This window comes from Patella vulgata, chromosome 4 (genome assembly GCF_932274485.2).
Source record: "Patella vulgata chromosome 4, xgPatVulg1.2, whole genome shotgun sequence".
Taxonomy (NCBI): domain Eukaryota; kingdom Metazoa; phylum Mollusca; class Gastropoda; family Patellidae; genus Patella; species Patella vulgata.
In genome coordinates, this window is record NC_065882.2 from 67436027 (window position 1) to 67457222 (window position 21196).

General features: G+C 35.3%; 1 protein-coding gene across 1 annotated transcript in view; it reads right to left on the bottom strand.

The window, feature by feature from the left end:
* The window catches only part of LOC126818032 (dual oxidase 1), a 43923-nt gene that overhangs the window by 6437 nt on the left and 16290 nt on the right, over positions 1-21196 (bottom strand). The window contains exons 11-28 of the mRNA XM_056100290.1: positions 20408-20568; positions 20115-20299; positions 19348-19460; positions 18148-18306; positions 17320-17427; positions 14187-14392; positions 12378-12563; positions 11143-11365; positions 10336-10429; positions 9261-9445; positions 7818-7881; positions 6693-6892; positions 5390-5620; positions 4568-4661; positions 3679-3728; positions 2173-2454; positions 1090-1319; positions 448-606 (exon numbers count right to left, since the gene is read on the bottom strand). Of these exons, the coding sequence (XP_055956265.1) occupies positions 448-606; positions 1090-1319; positions 2173-2454; positions 3679-3728; positions 4568-4661; positions 5390-5620; positions 6693-6892; positions 7818-7881; positions 9261-9445; positions 10336-10429; positions 11143-11365; positions 12378-12563; positions 14187-14392; positions 17320-17427; positions 18148-18306; positions 19348-19460; positions 20115-20299; positions 20408-20568 (2930 nt within the window). The remainder of the gene's footprint in view (positions 1-447; positions 607-1089; positions 1320-2172; positions 2455-3678; positions 3729-4567; positions 4662-5389; positions 5621-6692; positions 6893-7817; positions 7882-9260; positions 9446-10335; positions 10430-11142; positions 11366-12377; positions 12564-14186; positions 14393-17319; positions 17428-18147; positions 18307-19347; positions 19461-20114; positions 20300-20407; positions 20569-21196) is intronic.

Consider the following 21196-nt stretch of genomic DNA (forward strand, 5'->3'; position numbering starts at 1 on the left):
TTTAATGTCAACACATTAAAGACGCATTATGTAAGATTTAGATAAAGAGCTGGACGTTTTTGCTATAATAGTTCAATAATAGATAATGCCAAATGAATATATTGTAAATTTTATTCAAATTACTTTATTCTGAGTGAAGTTATCACTATTTGAAGTTTTGACAAGATTGTTTATTAATTATCGTAACAACAGTACTTGTTATTTAAGACTTAGACCAGCTTCACCATTTTTAAATTAAATCATTAAATGGCGATTCGTGGTTTAGTCTGTTTCAATCTCCTCCCTCCGATGGTCGAGAGTTGATTATTGGTTTGTCATGTGAATAAATGTCTAAATAGTAGTTTATATAATTTTTGAAGCTAAAATAAAGACCCGTAATTGGCAGATTTAGTTTTTACATAATGCAACTTTAGTACGTCATCTGTATTTTTCAAAAAATATCATTACCTTTTGGCAAGGGAATTTAACTTTCATTCTAGATTTTGAAACCAAATCTTTGAGAATAGAAGCGAAAGGTGTGACACCAATTCCACCCCCAACTAATACAGCTACTGGATAACGATACCAATCTTGATGACCTTCACCAAATGGACCATCTAGATACAGCTGAAATAAACGATAAAAATAAACCATTACCTAACCCTACTCATCAACATGTGATTGAATTAATTAAATAAATAAATTATGTTGAGATTATTTCAGAGAAACTACACATTACATAAAGAAACTACATGTTACAGAAAGAAACTGCCCATTAAGCGGTGGACACATTTTGCGCCGAATTGCAGCCGAATGAGATTCGGTTGAATCATTCAGCTTGTGTGTCCACCACTTTACATAAAGAAACTACATGCTACAGAAAGAAACTACACATTACATATATAAACTACACATTACAGAAAGAAACTGCACATTACAGAAAGAAACTACCCATTACAGAAAGCCAATAAAACTGCTAAATCGATATGCATATTCAACATTTAGTGTGATTGAAAGGTGATGAATGACAACATTTTTATTATTCTGGCCTGCATTGTATAGACTTATTGAACAATAATAAAAGCATTACTGAATAATACGAGCACTCACCTTTGGAAATTTATTGTCGATTACATTGTTAGGATCATATACTCGTCTGATATTGGAAGTCCAAGGTCCAACAGCTCGGATATGTAAACTAAGATTCTCTTCGTTTGGAGCAGATGTCAGTGTGAATGGATGATATTCACTTTCTCCCAAATTCAAACAAGCTATTCTTACCCATTGTCCAGATTTATAATCAAAGTTCAAAGGTCGCTTGAATACAAGATTTGTAACACCTGAAACACACAATTGATAAAATTCACATGTATGGTAAATTGTAATTAAAGATGGCCAAAACTGCTGAATTTTTCAAAAAGCTGATAGGGAGGATGTTATCTTCCCAACTACCACATGCCTGCTCAAAATAACAACAATAAAGTTTATACTTATATATTATGTCCACATTATAAAGTCCATGGATTATCTGTTGAAGTTCATTGCATACCCTGATTCTAATTGTGATGTTAGAACAGAGAGAGAGAGAGAGAAATGGGGTTTAACGTCCACTCGACACAAACTAGGTCATTTCGGGACTAACATATGGTTTAATTTTATTTACATAATTCGCTTGCACGTAGGGGTCTTTAGCAGTGGGAGGAAACCGAAGGCCCCGGAGAAAACCCACGAGGTTGGACAGGCGACCCTACTCCTTGCCACTTACAAGAGGGGATTCGAAACCACGCCAGTCGACTCAATGACAGACTTTATGATACAGCGCGCGCGCTAACCATTCAGCCATCCAACCCCAAATTTTAGAAGACCAAACTCAATAAAAGTATTAGATCCCTGGTGTGAGCATATGTGACTTGGAGAACGGGCGCATTCTCATCCTCGTGGGTCTACTCTCTCGGTACTCCAGTTTACTCCTAGAGAAAAGACCCATGCGCGTGCGCTAAGCTAATAAAAAAATGAAAATAAGACAACTTGTCTGCGATATCAACTTCGGTGGAAGTGGACGTTAAGCACTAAGAACAACAACACAAGGTTGGCAGAGGGAATGTACAGAATCTGGCATTCCAATCCACTCAGGAAAATTTAAACGGAACAACTCGTAATGGGTAAGGAAATTAAAAATCTTGGGCGACGTACCTGAAGGCAGAATTTGAGCTTTCTTGACAGTTATCTCCACTTTATTTCTACTTAAACTAATCATCTTATCCAGAACAAATATAACCATAGGACCGAGGAAGAACCACGGAAATAGACCATCCTGTACCAAACGGCCAGCACCGTGTAATATCATAAAGATATATAATAAGACGTAGAAATTGTGTGTGAACCAAAAGGCTTTAAACACATGGCGACGTCCATATTCAGTAGCAAACACATACATAATGATAATAATTACAGTGAGAATTATTCCAGTTATTCCTGAAAAATAGCAAATAATAAAATGGAATGAAATAGGGTTTAATGCATATTTTTCTGCTCCATCTGATGGAACATTTGTCATGCAGTGTTCCAGGAGGAAAAGTTTGCACAGACAGGGACGTACAGCCTACACTTAATTCGAATTCAATTCAAACTGTCAAGGGTTCATTTGTTTTTTGTTTAGACGCTGAAAAAGAATAGGAATAAGCATGGCTCACACTGGCTTTCCATTTTTTTCCGCCAAAATGGATAAATATTTCATCATTATATAAAAAATGTACATATTTATTTCCGCCAAATGAAATATTTTATCTGCCAAAAATGTGTGAAAAAAACCAAAGACGTGATGATTTAATTCCTTGATCAAGTAGTCCTATTATAAAACAATTACTGGTACATACAATATCCAACAACTTACAAAATCTGTCTTTACATAATACATTAGCCAAATTATGAGATGATTTACTACGATTAGATAGGCCTATCATTGGCAAATATCAGTGAACTATAATCATTAATCCAAGACAATTCGATTGTATTACTCAATGACACGATCCGTGGGGTTATCAGCCTGTTGATTAGTTTATAGTAGGGTGACCATGGTTGTGATTGACATTCAATGAACTGGTCAATCTAGGATATATATGATTGGAATTTTAAGATTTTTTGTGCCACATCTCAAAAAGAATCCAAAGTTCTCCAAAACATTATCCCCCAAATTAAATTTTAATTGCCACTTTCATTTTTTATTGCAAATTGCTACTTTGATGACCGACAGTGTGAGCCCTGAGGCAAGTCGGGGTATAACAGGGCTCTCATTTCAATTATAATTGACTGGCTGGAGAACCTGTCTTTAGTGACTGCCTGGAGATACTGTCTTGACTGACTATTTGTAGAGCCTGTCTTGACTGACTGACTGGAGAATCTGTCTTTAGCGACTGTCTGGAGATCCTGTCTTGACTGACTAGCTTTATAGCCTGTTTTGATTGACTGGCTGGGAAGCCTGTCTTTAGTGATTGGCTGAAAATCCTGCCTTGCTTGACTGACTGGCTGTAGAACCTGTTGTGACTGACTGGCTGGACAGCCTGTCTGTCAACATGCATGCCATAATATAAGAATTCAAACAAGTAAACCACAATAAATGGAGTTAACACTTATAGATTTTATGTGTAAAAATGCTCAAAAATAGGGATAATGGCAAACAAACTAATAATATTAACCTACCGGTGACTGTGGTGTAGGCCCAGTAATGAAAGGTGGACAAGACATCAGTACTGAAACCACAAATTGTTTTAAAATATTATGAACAGAAGATATAAGTAGGCATATTGATAAGCAATGGCTTTATTTCAAATTATATATAAAGATATACATTCATTCATTTTACCTGTCACTGGTAGGTTATAACAGATATACCTGCAATAATTTTGGGGATAAGACTGATTTGTCTAATAAATTCTTTTATCAACACTGCCAGAGTATAACCATATTAATATTCATACATGCATTACATTAATCAAAAGAAATTTCACAGGACACATATCAAATCCAATGAAGAAACCAGTGATATAGTATCACTAGCTATTCCAAACATTATATATAGAAGATCCTGTGTTAAATTTGTAATACATTGACTCAATCTTATTAGAGAGAGAGATACAAATGGGGTTTAATGTCCACTCGACACATACTAGGTCATTTCGGGACTAACATATGGTTCAATTTTATTTCAATAATTCGCTTGCACGTAGGAGTCTCTAGCAGTGGGAGGAAGCCACCTTCATTGCCCTGCAATTTTTATGAAAGGCCTATGGGGGTAATTGTCCTAAAACCACTTCCCCTGACCTGACCGGACTTGATGGGTTCCAAAAGGTGTCTGTTTAATAGGCTCACACAGGAAGTGCTCAGATCTGGTCTCAGGAAGCCTTACTGGGTACTGGGTGCCCAAATGAGCCAATACAAGTGAAGTCTGGGAAGAATTGGAACTTTGTTCAGTATTTTTCAGTCTTTATTCGGCACTTTCTATTTATTTTTCAGGATTTGGGGGATTCTTTCTGTATATAGTAAAGTCAAATTGTCCAATAACAATCACTCGTAATAAAAGAATACTTACGCTCTAAAATATTCTCTAAAATAACAGTTGAGATCTGATGATGCTTGAGTACAAATATGATACAAATTGATAGCATGACCAATTACATGCATAACTGAAACAAAGCAACAATCAAATTGTTATTTAAAAGACACAATGGCTGACAGACATCAGGCTGTTCATAACTTACAAAATATTTCAGAAATCAAATCAAAAATGGTAGGTTAAATAGTCTCTTAAGTGGACATAATGAAATCAATTTCAAACCATTACACAACAAACTAACATTCTATTCAGGTCACAGCCATCTCAAAAGTTATGATGTTTGACATTAGATCAGACACGCCTCTTACAGTATATGGGAAGTCGAGGAGCCTCATGGAGTAAGACATTGATTCGCTAACATGGAGCATTGTTCGATCTCTGTGTTGCCCCCCAAAAATTCACCAGGATTTTCCGACGTGGTTCCCCCTGGTCAGTGGTGTAGGACAGACGGCATGGCAAGGGACAAAGTATAGTCATTCGTATGGAACGAAAAACTATGGTCCTGTGTATACATTGGTGTGCACAAAAAGTTGGCAGTTGGAATTTGATATAAGAGTAGTCCATAGCATCGTTGTTCAGGAAAAATTCCCCTCATAGCATACTGTATGACGTTTCCCCATCTTTATTCACCCTGTCGTGAACAGTAGATTGTTACACCCGAATTTCATTTCATTTAGCTTATAGTATATGAAGGAGGACCACACTACATACAAACAAAACCCATAGGCATCCACTGTACTGCACAGTCCCAATGCACCAAGTATATTAATATCTCTGTAAAATAGGTAAATGACTCACTTGTAGCTATTAGTGCTATTACAGCTGTATATTTATGCATGGCATGGAACGAATCAAATGGAATAAATCGATGTAAGAAAGTCTCTCTAAAAAACGTGAGTGTATTCCTACTCATGGTGACCAACAAACTGGCATATAGAAACATCTGTACACTAGCAGCTCCACGTGTAACACTAACACCATAACCAGCAAGTCGACGTAAACCAGCATGTTCTCTTTCAACAGAATAATCTACAATTAAATAATAGAAACATTATATACTAAGTCTTCACTGGAGAAATATTATGGACATGACAGATTTTACTTGAATTACCATTGTAACAATTTCTGTAGAAAGCAGACATCAAATTGACAATTGAGAGTAGGTCAGTACAATTCTCTTGTATTGGTCAACTTAATGATAGACTTGACCAAGAATTTACCTGTTCAACATGACATAAAAATAGAATTTCAAAGAATATCAAAAAATTTAAAGCCTTAAAAAAAAGAGTTAAATTGACAGTTTTTATGTGTGAAAACACTTAAAAATATATCAGGGTCGCCATGCTGCCATGGGGTTGCAACTGATTTGGAGTCTAAAGCCACGTTTACATGATACAACCAATCCATACAACCGTTGGATGCAACATATTGGACGACCGTTTACACCATACAATGGTTCTATTCGTTGTATGGCAACATATATTCCTTCTTAGTAACTGAATAAAATGGCAGTAAGACGTCACTTCTCATCCCCGTCTTGATGCCGCGGGTTCCACAAAGACCTTGCTTCCCATACAGAGTTATTAGATATTCGAATTCAGTCCAGGATAGGTTCAGATCCATTTTAAAGGACATCAAAAACCTCGAAGCGACAGAAGAAGACATCTTTAATCAGGAATTCTGGTTGCCAAGTCAGATGTGACGTCATACGGCGTATGACGTTGTCTAATATAACGCACTTTGATTGCATGAGTTGGTCGGATGAGAATAGACTGATCCTATCCATGCAATAAGCCGTCTATCCCACCATTTGTCTGATCAGTTGGTCTGATGCGACAGTTGCATCCGATGATTGTATGGATTGATTGTATCGTGTAAACGCCGCTTTAATATCTGTTTGTGCAGGGATGTGCTGAGGGGGAATTGCCTTACTGCAGTTTCTTCTTCTGAAATGCTCACAAAACACATTTATAGGAGTCAGTTGTACATAAAATTTTCTGGTGGGGGGCCCCCATCAAAATCGGATAAAAATTGTGACGGCATAATACGTCCATATGAAAATGTGGGCATATATACATAAATAAATTAGATTATAACTTACAATAAGCTCTCTCAATGAAGATACCAAAATTAACCAAGTTGAATAACGTAAACCAGAAGATTTGTAGTCTGTAGTTTTCAATGTATCTCGTAAATTCATGTAGTTTAGTTTGGAATTTGCCCATTGGTATTTGTTTTTTGGTTGTTGTAATTTTTACTTTAGAAGCACGACGATTAGCAGTATCATGATAACTCTGATTTCTGTTAATTATTCAAAAAAGATTTATATAGGCATTGAATGGATATTTATTATTACATTAAGAGAAAAATTATTCAAAAATGGAATGGAAGAGAGATGGAGAGAGAAATGGTTTTTAACGTCCTCTCGACACAAACTATGTAATTTTGGGACAAACATATGGTTCAATTTTATTTCAATAATTTGCCAGCACATAGGGGTCTTTAGCAGTGAGAGGAAACCGGAGAACCCGGAGAAAACCCACAAGGTTGGACAGACGAACCTACTCCTTGTTACGTACAAGCAGGCAATCGAAACCACATCACTTGACTCAATGACAAAACTTATGATCAAACCGCCACACGTTAACCAATTAGCCACCCAAAACCCCAGAATAGAATGGAAATGAAATGAAATGAAATGGGGTTTAACGTCCTACTGTTCTGCTCCTAAACTGGGCTAATGAAGACGGGCCTACGCCATACAGTGTGCTATGAGGGAAATTTTGCCCGGGCAGCGGCGCTACAGCCTACTCTTATATCGAATTCCAACTGCCAAGGGATCTTTTACGTGCACGCCAATGTGTACACGAGACCTCGGTTTTTCGTCCCATCCGAATGACTAGACAGCTGTCCTTGTCAGGCCCTCTGTTCTTCATCACTGACAAGGCGAAATCACTCCAGAAAATCTGGATGAACACCCGACCTCCAGGCTAGCGAGCCAGCGTCTTACCCACTTAGCCACGTGATCCCCCAAAATAGAATGGAGTTTAAAGTCTAGTGACTTCAGGCTGGTAAACCTTTCACGAAAGAGTCATGCTATAAAGTCTTATGACTATTCCAATTGTTATAGTACTGAAGAAGATTTATTGTATAATTAATTTTCAAATATTAATTTTCATTGTAGGCCTATAATTTATTAGATTATGTGTAAATGGTTGTAACATACCTATAACGATTTATAACCGTTTTTTTTCTCTCAATGACACCAGTACCACCACCAGTTGCCTGCACTATAAGTATAAACATAAACAATAAAATACTTGGATGGATGGATGGAACAATTGTATGACACTAGTACCACCACCATGTGTCTGCACTATAAGTATAAACATTAAAATACTCGGATGGGTGGATGGAACAATTGTATGACACTAGTACCACCACCATGTGTCTGCACTATAAGTATAAACATTTAAATACTCGGATGGGTGGATGGAATAATTGTATGACACCAGTACCACCTGGTACCACCACCATGTGTCTGCACTATAAGTATAAAGATAAACAATAAAATACTTGGATGGATGGATGGAACAATTGTATGACACTAGTACCGCCACCATGTGTCTGCACTATAAGTATAAACATTTAAATACTCGGATGGGTGGATGGAACAATTGTATGACACTAGTACCACCACCATGTGTCTGCACTATAAGTATAAACATTTAAATACTCGGATGGGTGGATGGAATAATTGTATGACACCAGTACCACCTGGTACCACCACCATGTGTCTGCACTATAAGTATAAAGATAAACAATAAAATACTTGGATGGATGGATGGAACAATTGTATGACACTAGTACACCACCATGTGTCTGCACTATAAGTATAAACATTTAAATACTCGGATGGGTGGATGGAACAATTGTATGACACTAGTACCACCACCATGTGTCTGCACTATAAGTATAAACATTTAAATACTCGGATGAGTGGATGGAATAATTGTATGACACCAGTACCACCTGGTACCACCACCATGTGTCTGCACTATAAGTATAAAGATAAACAATAAAATACTTGGATGGATGGATGGAACAATTGTATGACACTAGTACCGCCACCATGTGTCTGCACTATAAGTATAAACATTTAAATACTCGGATGGGTGGATGGAACAATTGTATGACACTAGTACCACCAGCATGTGTCTGCACTATAAGTATAAACATTAAAATACTCGGATAGATGGAACAGTTGTCTTCAAATGCATCAGTTCATTATAACTAAGAATTATTTCTAACCACTTGCATTATTTTGGGTCAACCTGAAGTTGATGTCATGGATATTCGGGAGCATTAATAAAATGTGCATTTGCATTTAATCCAGCTGAGGAACAGGTATGGTTCCAGCAGCTGAAGCACACATATCTCTGGTCAAATGTTTCCTGATTAGATTTGCATGTACAATTTGCTATAACCATTCCACTAATCTGTGGAACTGGTGAGAATCATTATTTATTCTAGGTTTTTGGCTTTGGTTGTAACATGTATATTACTGTTTCTAATAATCAATGCATAAGTTTGTTAAGAGGGTTTTTTTTTCATTAATGGAATTCTTGACCTGAATCCAAAAGTGATAACATTTAGCAGAATCTATTACCTTTATCCAAAGCCAAAGTTGAGTTTTTCAGAATATCACTATACTCTTCAGACACAAATATTTTCTTAAAGTCATCAAAATTCATGTGTTGTTTGTTGGCAATACCAGCGTGTTGAAACATTTGGTCTAACAATTTATCCACTCGTGTATCTTCTATACTAGCATCAGCCAAGTCCATCATCGACCTAATGAAAATAGAATTGAGGTTAAAGACATAATATTCAATACCAAAAAAAAAAAAAAAACTTTCAGATTATCAACAAACGGTTGCCATATTCGAACGTTTTTTTTTTAATGCTATTTTTTGTACAATCAGGGGCCATAATCCAAAATGTTATGGTCCGATATGCGTGGATATTGCCAAAAATCACGATCTTTGAGTTATAAACATACATTTCAAGTTTCATTAAAATCGGATAAAAATTGTGACCTCTAGAGTGTCCACAAGCTAAAAATGTGATTTTTCATACAATCACGGGTCATAATCCATGAAGTTAAGGTCTGATACATTCCAATTTTGAAAAGAACCAAAATCTTTGAGAGATAAACCTATATTTCAAGTTTCGTCGAAATCAGATAAAATTTGTGACCTGTAGAGTGTCTACAAACAAAGCAGAAGAGCAACCAACCACTAATTTGCTTAAACAAAGAACAATTCGAGAGAGAAAGAAATGGGGTTTAATGTGAACTCGACACAAACTAGGTCATTTGGGGACTAACATATGGTCCAATTTTATTTCAATAATTCACTTGCGCGTAGGGATCTTTAGCAGTGGGAGGAAACCGGAGGACCCGGAGAAAACCCACAAGGTTGGACAGGCAACCCTACTCCTTGTCACGTACAACCGGGGATTTGAAACCACGCCAGTTGACTCAATGACAGGCCTTATGATACAGCGCGCACGTGCTAACCATTCGGCCATCCAACCCCACTGCAACAATTCGAGTGATATGCGAACACATTATTGGTTGTGATGATCTCTACATCACTTTCAAATAATATTTTATGACAGTGATCATGTGTATTTCCTTTTAGCAGGGTTCCTATGTATAAAACTTGAAAACTTGTATTTACTTGATCATCTTTGTAAAATCTTTTCTGGATAATTCTCCTGTTCTCTTTAGATCATACATATTAAACAGCATCTTGGCTTTTTCTTCAGCATTACCTGATTAAAAAATAAAACTAGTGAGTAGGGTTGGGTATATATCCGGTAGTGACTAAAACAAGTGATTAGTGTTTGGTATGCTGGTAGTAACTAAAAATAGCAAGTAGTATTGGGTATACTGGTAATAACTAAAACAAGTGATTAGTGTTGAATATACTGGTAGTAACTAAAACAAGTGATTAGTGTTTGGTATACTAGTAGTTACTAAAACAAGCAATTGGTGTTGGATATATACTGGTAGTGACTAAAACAAGCAATTAGTGTTGAATATACTGGTAGTAACTAAAACAAGTGATTAGTGTTTGGTATACTAGTAGTTACTAAAACAAGCAATTGGTGTTGGATATATACTGGTAGTGACTAAAACAAGCAATTAGTGTTGGGTATATACTGGTAGTGACTAAAACAAGTGATTAGTGTTGGGTATACTGGTGGTAACTAAAACTAGTGAGTAGTGTTTGGACTGCCGAGCAGCTTGTAAAAAGATGTTAACAGCGATAATTTTAAATTTTAGAAAAATTCATTGTATTTTCACTCTTTGATTGGATGCCCCCTTGAAATGGATGCTATGGTTGCATATAAAAAATATGTTCAAAATGTGGATAAAAAGCCCCCCTATTCAATAAATTAACACTTAAAAATTTCAAAAATTCGAGCATTAAAAACTGTATTGTCTAATAAAATACAAAATAACTATACATATAACAACTTACCATTTGCCATGGTAACGAACATGCCAAGAAATTCTTCAAATGAAACAAAGCCATCTTTACTACGATCAACCAAGAGAAACATGTTACGAACAAATAATGAGTTTGGTTGAAGTCCTAGTGCATCAGCAAATTCGGTTCTTGTCAGTTTGATTTTTCCAATTTCATTGACTTTCTCATGATCTATTTCTCCAATGTTGGTTAGGGCAGAATCCTTCTTGAATGCCTTAAAATGACAAAAAGCATATTGATGTTGAATCAAACACTTGGTGTAGGAATGTAGGATGTTAAACCCCATATCATATCTTTACCTGTTGACCAGAGATTGTGCATCTGTTTCTTTATTCTAAAAAAAGATAACTGAAATGTGGTTTAACTTCCTACTAGCTGTTCTGCACCGACTGGATAATAAAGACAAGTATACGCCATACAGTGGCATTTGAGGGAAGTTTTGCCTACTCTTATTCCAAATTACAACTGTCAAAGGTTCTTTTACATGCATGCCAATGCATACACATGACCTTGATTGTTTGTCTCATCTGAATGACTATACGTTGTCTCTTGCTAGGCTCTCATTCCTACACCACTGACAAGGGTGAACTACGAGCGATAATCCTGATGAACCTTTTTCTGCCAACACTGGGACTGAACATAGAACTTTCAGGTTAGCGCACCAACATCTTACTCACTGAGGCCCTCTCCCCTCTCCCCCCTCCCTCTCCCCCCTCCCCTCTCCCCTCTCCCCCCTCCCCCAAAAGATAGATATTAAATAATGTCTACCTGCATCAACATCTAGAAAAATTCTAGGTGCTTCTCTTGAAATGTTACTCTTAATTAAAGAATTTATTAGTGATGCCATCAATAATGATTGGAAGTTTCCTGATATAAATCATGAATTTATGTCGTTGGTTCTGGGGACACTTTTCATTCTAGTATTTATTTGGTAATTTCAAAGGTGAAATGAAATGAAGTTTAACCTCCTACTGTGACCGGGCTAATGAAGATGGACATACGCCATTCAGTGTGCTACGAGGGAAATTTTATTCTGACAGCAGCACTACGGCCTACTCTTATATCGAATTCCAACTGCCAAGGGATGTTTTATGGGACCTCGGTTTTTCGTCCCATCCGAACGACTACACAGCTGTCCTTGTCAGGCCCTCCGACCTGCAATTCCAAAGGTAGATAAGTGAAGTTATATAAGCACCACTATTAATTAACAACCAATTACTACTTACTTGCAAACATATAACTTTGAAGAAAGTGTCAAGAAGTTCTTTACGATCATCGAAAGAAGTAGCATCCTTCATGATGGTCTCTTCTCTGAATTCATGCTGTTCACGGTTAATGCCCAGATCTTGTAGAAATTTCTCAATATGACTAACTACAGTCTGACGTTCGGACATACTAGGAAATCGGAGAATCTGCAATAGTTTTTAATCCTTGGATTAGCCATTAAGATCAAACAGTATATGTCATCGGCAATCTGTTAATTGTTTCCTTTTGTTCCTGTTTTAAATGCCCTAAAGATACATTATGTAAGTTTTAGATAAAGAGCTAGCCAATCTTGCTATAATAGTTTGAAATAGATAATGTAAAATGAATAATTTGAATATTTCATTCAAATATTCTATTGCGAGCGAAGATATTAGGCTTTGAAGGTTTGACAAGACGTGTGCACATTTCTAGCAACGTACTGGTTGTTCGAAGCTAAGTCTCGCTCCTCCAATTTTAGCTTACCTCATAATATGACTGTTCTAATTTATTTAATATTAAGTTAATTAATGTCTAATTAATAATTTAGAAAACATTTCAGACCTAAAGAAAGACCTGCAATAGGCAGATTTAGCATATCTACTTTGTACTTCGAATAAGGTATCATTATGGTGATCAGCTTTGTGAACCAGTAACATTAGTCAGAGGTACAATTGTAAGTGCCTGTTATTTGTTCCTTAATAAAAGAGTAGAAGATCTGTTCTAAGAATGTTTTGTTTTCCTAACACTTTGAGTAAGGCTGTGCAAAAATATCGATATAATCGATAATCGGTAGAAGTTATTTAGCGATACGATAATCGATATTGAAATTCAAATATCGATTATCGGTATATTTACCTTCTGACGGCAAGTTACGGTCACTTTCACATGACTGAACTTGCCGTAGTCTGGCATTAGCAGACGAATGAATGAATACACAACATCAACACAACAACTATTTTCCCCCTCTGCTTACAAACTGGCACATTTTAAATATATATTATTGTAAAAAACTAAACTTTAAGACTAAATACATTATTTTAATATTTTCGTTGTTTTTGTGTTATTACTAGTTGAAACTAAAATAAGTCACACACTTTGTGAACAATGACAATCAAACGTGATATATAGTAAAATTAGAATTATCTCCCTTCTTTGCTCTTGATTGATTTGTAGAGAAATCCTTTGCTTATTAATGATCAACTCAGCTTTTATTATTAAATCATGTCAGATACAGCCCATACAAAACATGTTTTTGATTTCAAGGGAAAGGCAAAAAGCGAGGTATGGAATTGTTTTGGTTTTTACGGAACCGACCGCCGCAAATGTAACAGTTATCTACCTTCATGGACTCTAGTAATGAAGATAAATAACTTCAATTTACTTTATTTTGTTTTTTTATTACGATTGAGTATTGATAGATTGTATAATAATATTAATAAATATAATGTGTTTAAATAAAGATGTTTTAGAATATTTTTATTATACAATACTATTATTAAACATGACTGTTGAAGAACAAATACAATAAAATAGTAGTAACCTGTGTCTTCCAACACAAATAACAGGTCGGTAAAGTTTGGATTTTTCCGGAAAAATGATAATCGATTATTATCGATAATCGCTGACAAATTCTTGCCGATAATCGATATTGAAATTTCATATCGATTCCCAGCCTTAACTTTGAGATTATGTGACACTTGGTCACATTTCCCCTAAAAAAAAGTCTTTCAGTTCTTTTTTCTTCAAGTAGGCCCTAATCAACTAATCTAGAATTTTAATTGACAACCTACCAGATCACTTTCACCAGGTACTCGAATAGAAGCCAAGGACATATCTTTATCATCTGACAGTCTAAAATGTATTCTGTCTGTTCGTCTCAAGTCTATTAATCTTAACATCTTTCCCGTTCTGTCAGAAACCATTATCTTTTTACGACTTCTTTCTAACTCAACTTTCACATTTCTCTCTCCCGATTTTGTTCCAATCCATTCAATTGCTAACAGAGAGAAAAGTAAAAGCAAAATAGATGTTGATATTAAATATAAACATGCATTGCCAGCCAACAGAACATACCCTATCTGACAAAATGTGTAGGGAGAGTGGGGAGGTTGAGTGATCTAATGCTTGAGTAAAGTGGCATGGTTTTCGATCCCAAGCATGTCCGTGACAAGGAGTAGGGTCTCATACCCCACCTTATGGATCTTCTCCAGGTCCATGCAGTTCCCTCCACTGCTAAAGACCACTACTCTCATGTGAATTATTGAAATAAAAATGAACCATATTTTAGTCTCAAAATGACCAGGCTTGTGTCAAGTTATAAACTCCATTTCTACATTAATATTTTGAGTTAAATTTATCTGAGATCGATACCATAAACTACCAGTGTTTTTGTACGTGTCGATTATGTTTGTGAAGTGCTTCACTTGTAACAATTTTAGTAAATTATATATCAAAACCTAATGTGGGATGTATCTGGTTACTGTAATGGTCCCAATAAATGAATGTACTTATATCAATAACTTATAGAGGAACCAGTGGCTGCCAGACAGGATACGCCCACATTTTCGAGAGATAGATAGACAACAAGCTAAAAAGAAAGTGATTTTTCCTACAATCAAGGGCCATAAGTCATGAAGTTACACTTCGATATGTGCAAATATCGAAAGGATCCGAGATCTTTGGGTTATAAACATGCATTTCAAGTTTCATCAAAATCGGATTAAAATTGTGACCTCTACAGGGTCCACAACCTTGATAACCATATTTTTACACTATTCGCGTACAACAGCAGCTAATTTGATCAGTTTTGGTCCAATTTTCACGAAATTTGACTCAACCTTTATTACGGTGTAACGGTGACATATTCAAACGGTTTTTAAAATTGGAAATAACTGTGACCTTCAGAGGGAACACAAGCTAAAAAAGGCTATTTTTCGTATAATGAGGGGCCATAATTCAGAAAGTTACAATCCGATATATGTGCAAATATCGAAAGGAACCAAGATATTTGAGTTATACACATGCATTTCAAGTTTCATCAAAATCGGATTAAAATTGTGACCTCTAAAGGGTCCACAACCTTGATATACCATAGTTTTACACTATTCGCGTACAAGCGGCGGCCGTTTTGTTTGACAATTTTGGTCTGATGTTCACGAAATTCGAACTCAACCTTCATTACATTGTAACGGTGATATAATCAAATGTTTTTTTAAATCGTGTAATAATTGTGACCTCCAGAGGGACCACAAGCTAATAAAGGCGATTTTCGTACAGTCAGGGGCCATAATTTAGGAAGTTACGATCTGATATGCGCAAATATCGACAGGAACCAAGATCTTTAGGTTATAAATATGCATTTCAAGTTTCATCAAAATCGAATTAAAATTGTGACCTCTACAGGGTCCACAACCTTGATATACCATATTTTTACACTATTCGCGTACAAATACAAGCGGCGGCCATTTTGTCTGGCAATTTTGGTCCGATTTTCACGAAATTCAAACTCAACGTTTTTTTAAATCGGATAAAAATTGTGACCTCTGGAGAGACCACAAGCCAAAAACACGATTTTTCGTACAATCAGGGGCCATAATTCGGGAAGTTACGATCCGATATGCGCGAATATTGAAAGGATCCAAGATCTTTGGGTTATAAACAAGCATTGCAAGTTTCATCAAAATCAGATCAAAATTGTGACTTCTAGAGTGTCCACAAGCTAAAAATGCGATTTTTCGTACAATCAGGGGCCATGAGCCAAGAAGTTACGGTCCGATACATGCCAGTATCGAAAGAAACCGAGATCCTAGGGCGATAAACCTATATTTCAAGTTTCATTGAAATCGGATAAAAATTGTGACTTGTAGAGTGTCCACAAACAAATTGTGGACGGACATCCGGACGGACGGACAAACAGGGGCCACGACAATATACGTCCACATGAAAATGTGGGCGTATAATAAAACTGTTAAACATTCTCATGGAAAGACAATTACTTATATATCCTGCTTAATCAATCAATATTTTAATATGAAATACAATATACATGTCATTTTTCTGGGAACACCCATAAGGAGTCCACATAATATTTCTGAGAAATTACTCTATTTATCTTGCTGGATTGGCCTATATGGACTTCCCATATTGCAATACACATGGTTCGCATAAGACACAGATGAGTCAATGTTAAGGGGACAGATGTGATAAAAATTAAACAACAACAGACATATTGAAGGAGAGGCTATCAGAAAAATTTGATTCTGAAATGTTAAAGCTTTTGAATTGAAAACAGTACCAGTAGTTAGGAAATGTATTAAACAAGGCAAAACTAGCATTAAAAAAAAGTTGTTGCCAGGGTAACACATTTTTGGGGAAGAAATTATGTAAAACATAGGTAAACTATATCTCTGTAACTAATTAAGATATCTTCACCAAATTGGCATGATATATAAACTAATATCTACCACAGAATCAGACAGAAATCAATTTGAATTATCATTAGTATTTTAAAGTTATCAAAATATTTCTCCAAAGACAAAATATTGTGGTTAGGCAAATGTTTTAAACACTCTTTGCCTAGAAACTATAAAAATTATAGAGAAAAACTCTCTGAGACATTTATCTTTATTAGTGCCAGAGATGTGGTGTACCTACGTTTTTCATACTTTTTCCAAAAAAAGGTGTTACCCTGGCAACAACTTATTTCTTTATTTTTAATGTTAGTTTTCCCTTGTTTATAACATTTCCTAACTACTTGTGCCATCTTCAATTCACTAGCTTTAGAATTCCAGAAAGCATTTTTCGTGTAGCCTCACCCCTTAGAAAAGTACCAGGCTTTTCCCAAAAATGTTTGAAGAATATTCATACATATTTAACTATAACTGAATTGTTCATCAGGATAAAAAAAAAAATTACATAGCCTACCAAAGAATTTATTAGGATCACTTCCACTCACTACAGGAGTTCGTCTTTTAGCCATGTTCATCTGTTTTTCTTTATATTTGGCCATCAGTATCATTACACCAATAGTCGCTATAATTCATACAAAGTATGAATACCATTATACAAATACCAGTATACAAATTATTTTATACTACGTTTTTAGCAAGAGACATTTATAACTTATTAACAAATACGATGGTACTATGGACCAGGTACTGACCATATGTTGTTGGATGAAATTCAAAAATCTAATTCACCAAATCGATGCAAAATTGTTCAAAGAACAAGCATGTCAATTTTCATGTTGATCGAACTTGAATTGACAAGCCTTAAGCTCTTTCGAAGAACATGTGTCACCCCATGGCCAAGAACAAGAAGATTAACATGAATTAAAATCGGTAGGTTTCTTAATTTTAAGAATTTTTAAAGATCAGTAGAATTCATCTTTTTTGTAGCAGAAACCCAATTTAAATTTTGAAAAGGGCCTTTGATAATTATGTCCTGTGATTTCTAATACTAAGACTTCCTAACAATTGGAATAACTCTAGAAGGAAATATATATATATATAGCTTAGACATCTTCATTTCAATAAGATAGACACCTCATGTAAATAATTTCAAAAAGATTTACTGCTTTATAAGATTTAAAAGAAAGATTTCACAAGAAAGATGCATGTAAAGAGAATAATAAAGAGATTGCACAGAATGAGACAAGAAAGCTTAAAAAATATGACAAAAGCCAACATGGGAATAAACTGTTTCCTGTATTAACAGTTTGTTGAAAAAACAGAAAATTAATAAAATGCTTACCCGGTATAAAAAGTCCAACGCCAACAAATGTTAAAGTAAAAGAAACTTCACTGTCATTAAAATAATCATATGTTGATAACTGGACACATGTTTCAAATTTCCCGTCTGTTTCATTGGAATGAAACGGGTCATTACATCCACATTCAGTTGTGCCTTGAACTGAAATATGAAATAGTTAAATAAAAACTTTTCTATTATATTCACAGTATAGTTACATATTAAAGAAGCATTTTGAAAGATTTAGATACAGAGCTGGCCATTCAAATACTTCAAAAATAGATAAATGAAAAATGCTATAATAGTTCAAAAATAGATATTGAAAATTTCTGTCACATTACTAATTTATTCTGAGTGTTTGAAGTTTTGAAAAGATATAGCGTCCATTTTAATGTTAAATTATTATATGGCGTTGGTGTTCTAATCCATTCAATCTAATCTCAGGCATCTGATGGTCTAGAGAGTTGATTATGGGCTTGTCATGTGAATAAATGTCTAATTAATAATTTATGTAACATTTGAAAAAACACAACACAACTTTATGGATAACAATCACTAGCAACACTAATAGTGCAACGTTTCAACAAGTATCCCCTTGTCGTTATAAACCACAGGGTAAAAACGATAATATGATACAAAAACCTGGGAGTAAGCATTTAAGTATAAAATTTTTTAAATATAAAAATCAAAGACAAATTGGAGTTATGATTACAATACTTAATACTTAGATAATTAGGAAGCCATTACACAAACTAATTGGTTAAGATCTAGGTGGTTAAAGAAAACATATTTAGTATAAGCTAGAAAAACATAAGGCTTCATTTTAACACATAGCTAATAATTATTGCAAAGGTATTGTGAATATCAGATAGTAAAAAACCAAAAAATCACCCACCCCCCACCAAAAAACACAGCATTTGACTACAATTTATATGTTCACTTAGGCACAGTTAGTTAATCAAAATGTCATATGCTCTATGAATATGAAGTCCATCGTCGCAGTTTAATTTGGGCTGGTGTCTCTTAATGTGAAGTTAGAAAAAAGGCCTGCAATAGGTAGATTTAGCTCTTGCATAATGCCTCTTTACTGAAAATTTCTAGTTGTAACAAGAACATGTTAAAATTGGCAAAACAAAAAATCTTTAGGGACTCATATGTAGAGAAGGTTTAAACAAGCTACTGCCCATAGTTTAACAGACTTACCACATCTAAAAACATCATCTGTTAAATAACTATTATTAATGTTTGTTGTTTTACTAAGAATTTCTCTCATTGAAACATCCATAATTTCAGCTACCTGTTCTTCACTAAATAAACTGGAAAAAATAAACAGTTTTTAATCACACGATGACTTCAGCCAGAACTTTAAGTGGGTGGCTATATAAAAAAGATTATTTCAGCTAGATGTCTTGGGACTCGGGAGAGAGGTTTAATATGGGCTATGCCCATTTCCAAATCCTTATTAAGATAAAATATTTCTTTAAAAAAACAAAATTCCTGATTTTTTCCATAGACTAGAGCATCGGTACCGCTGCAATATAGGTCCACATTCCTGCTTTGATTGATATAGTACTTTTTAAAATGATTGATATAGTACTTTTTAAAATGAAGAGCATGAAATATGAAATGGCTGCAATGAGTGTAATATAACAAGAGGCAAATTTACAGACTAAATATTAACAAAAAAGTGGGTGTAACACCGCACCATGGGGTCGGGGAATGCATCAAAATAAATAGTTTCTGTCTTTATGGTATAAGGAATAAATATGCAAAGTTCCAAGATGATCCATTCGGAATTGCAGTCTGTAGACGATAAACACAAAAATTGTGTCTGGCTCTCCCTGGGGGTTGGATATGGAACAATATAAATAGCTACAACCCTGTTATTGAAATGATTGATAACGTCCTCACTGTCAGATGAAACAGTTTCATGTACATGTAACAATGTAGACAAAACAATTCAAACTTACCCATTGTCTTTATTCTCAAACCAGAATCTGTCACCATTTCGAATCCGTAAAAATTGTTCTAATGTGATTACTCTAAAGAGCTCACCTGGACCATCATCTACCGTCTCGAGTAACCCACCAGTAAAGACATCTAATTCATCAGGTTTTGGAGAATTACCATACAATTCTTGCAATTTATTTAAGATCTGTAAAGCAATCAGATCTTTCATTTTTCCAAGTAATCTATAAAATTAATCATTTTGTATGAGGGTTTTAATTTTCAGAATCCTATTTACAGATATTCTGACACTTACCGAAGAAATCTGTGGGTTAATAGATATCCAGTCTTCTTTTGGCGCTAAACCATAAGCTTCTCTAACTTTATTATAGCCTGGTAAACCATGGTCTCTTCCTCTCTGTATATTTATGGCTGCCAAATCTCGTTGATTAAAATCTAATGGACCAAACACATTGCCTGTAATAAAAATTGAAAACATGTCAAAAGATATGATTTTGTCATGATTAAAGCCACTGATTTTAAATCCCTTGCAAACTAGAACATTGTGAAAGTTGAATCTCTGTGTACAAAGATATGATGATTTGAAAATTTTGCAGCATTCACCATCCCTTGCAGACAATGCAAGCCAGTGTCGCTACATCCTCGGTATCCCCAGTGGTCTCATTCCGTGCTACTCCATTATACTCTGGGTTAATCAAATTATCTGCCCTTGATCATAGCTCGAGTCTGCGAAACAATCAAAAAACAGTTTGCAAACCGGTCTTAGCCGCACTGTTTACGTTCACAACAATATGCAGAGACCACACAAATAAGCAGAAATTCGCTGAACGACCGTGACTGTGATGAAATTGCTGATTTATACAGCTAATCTGAGCCATCGACAGATAACATAAATTGAACGTATAGTTTATTTTTAGTAAGTACAGCGATCCATTTCTTTTCACAAAATGAAGATGATTTGTCTCTTCTGAGGTATGTAATATAAACGAAGTGACATGCACACAAAAAGATGCCCCCCCCCCCTTCCATGGATTAACCCAGTAGTTAGTAGAGTTGAACGGAATGAGATGACTAGGGATACCCA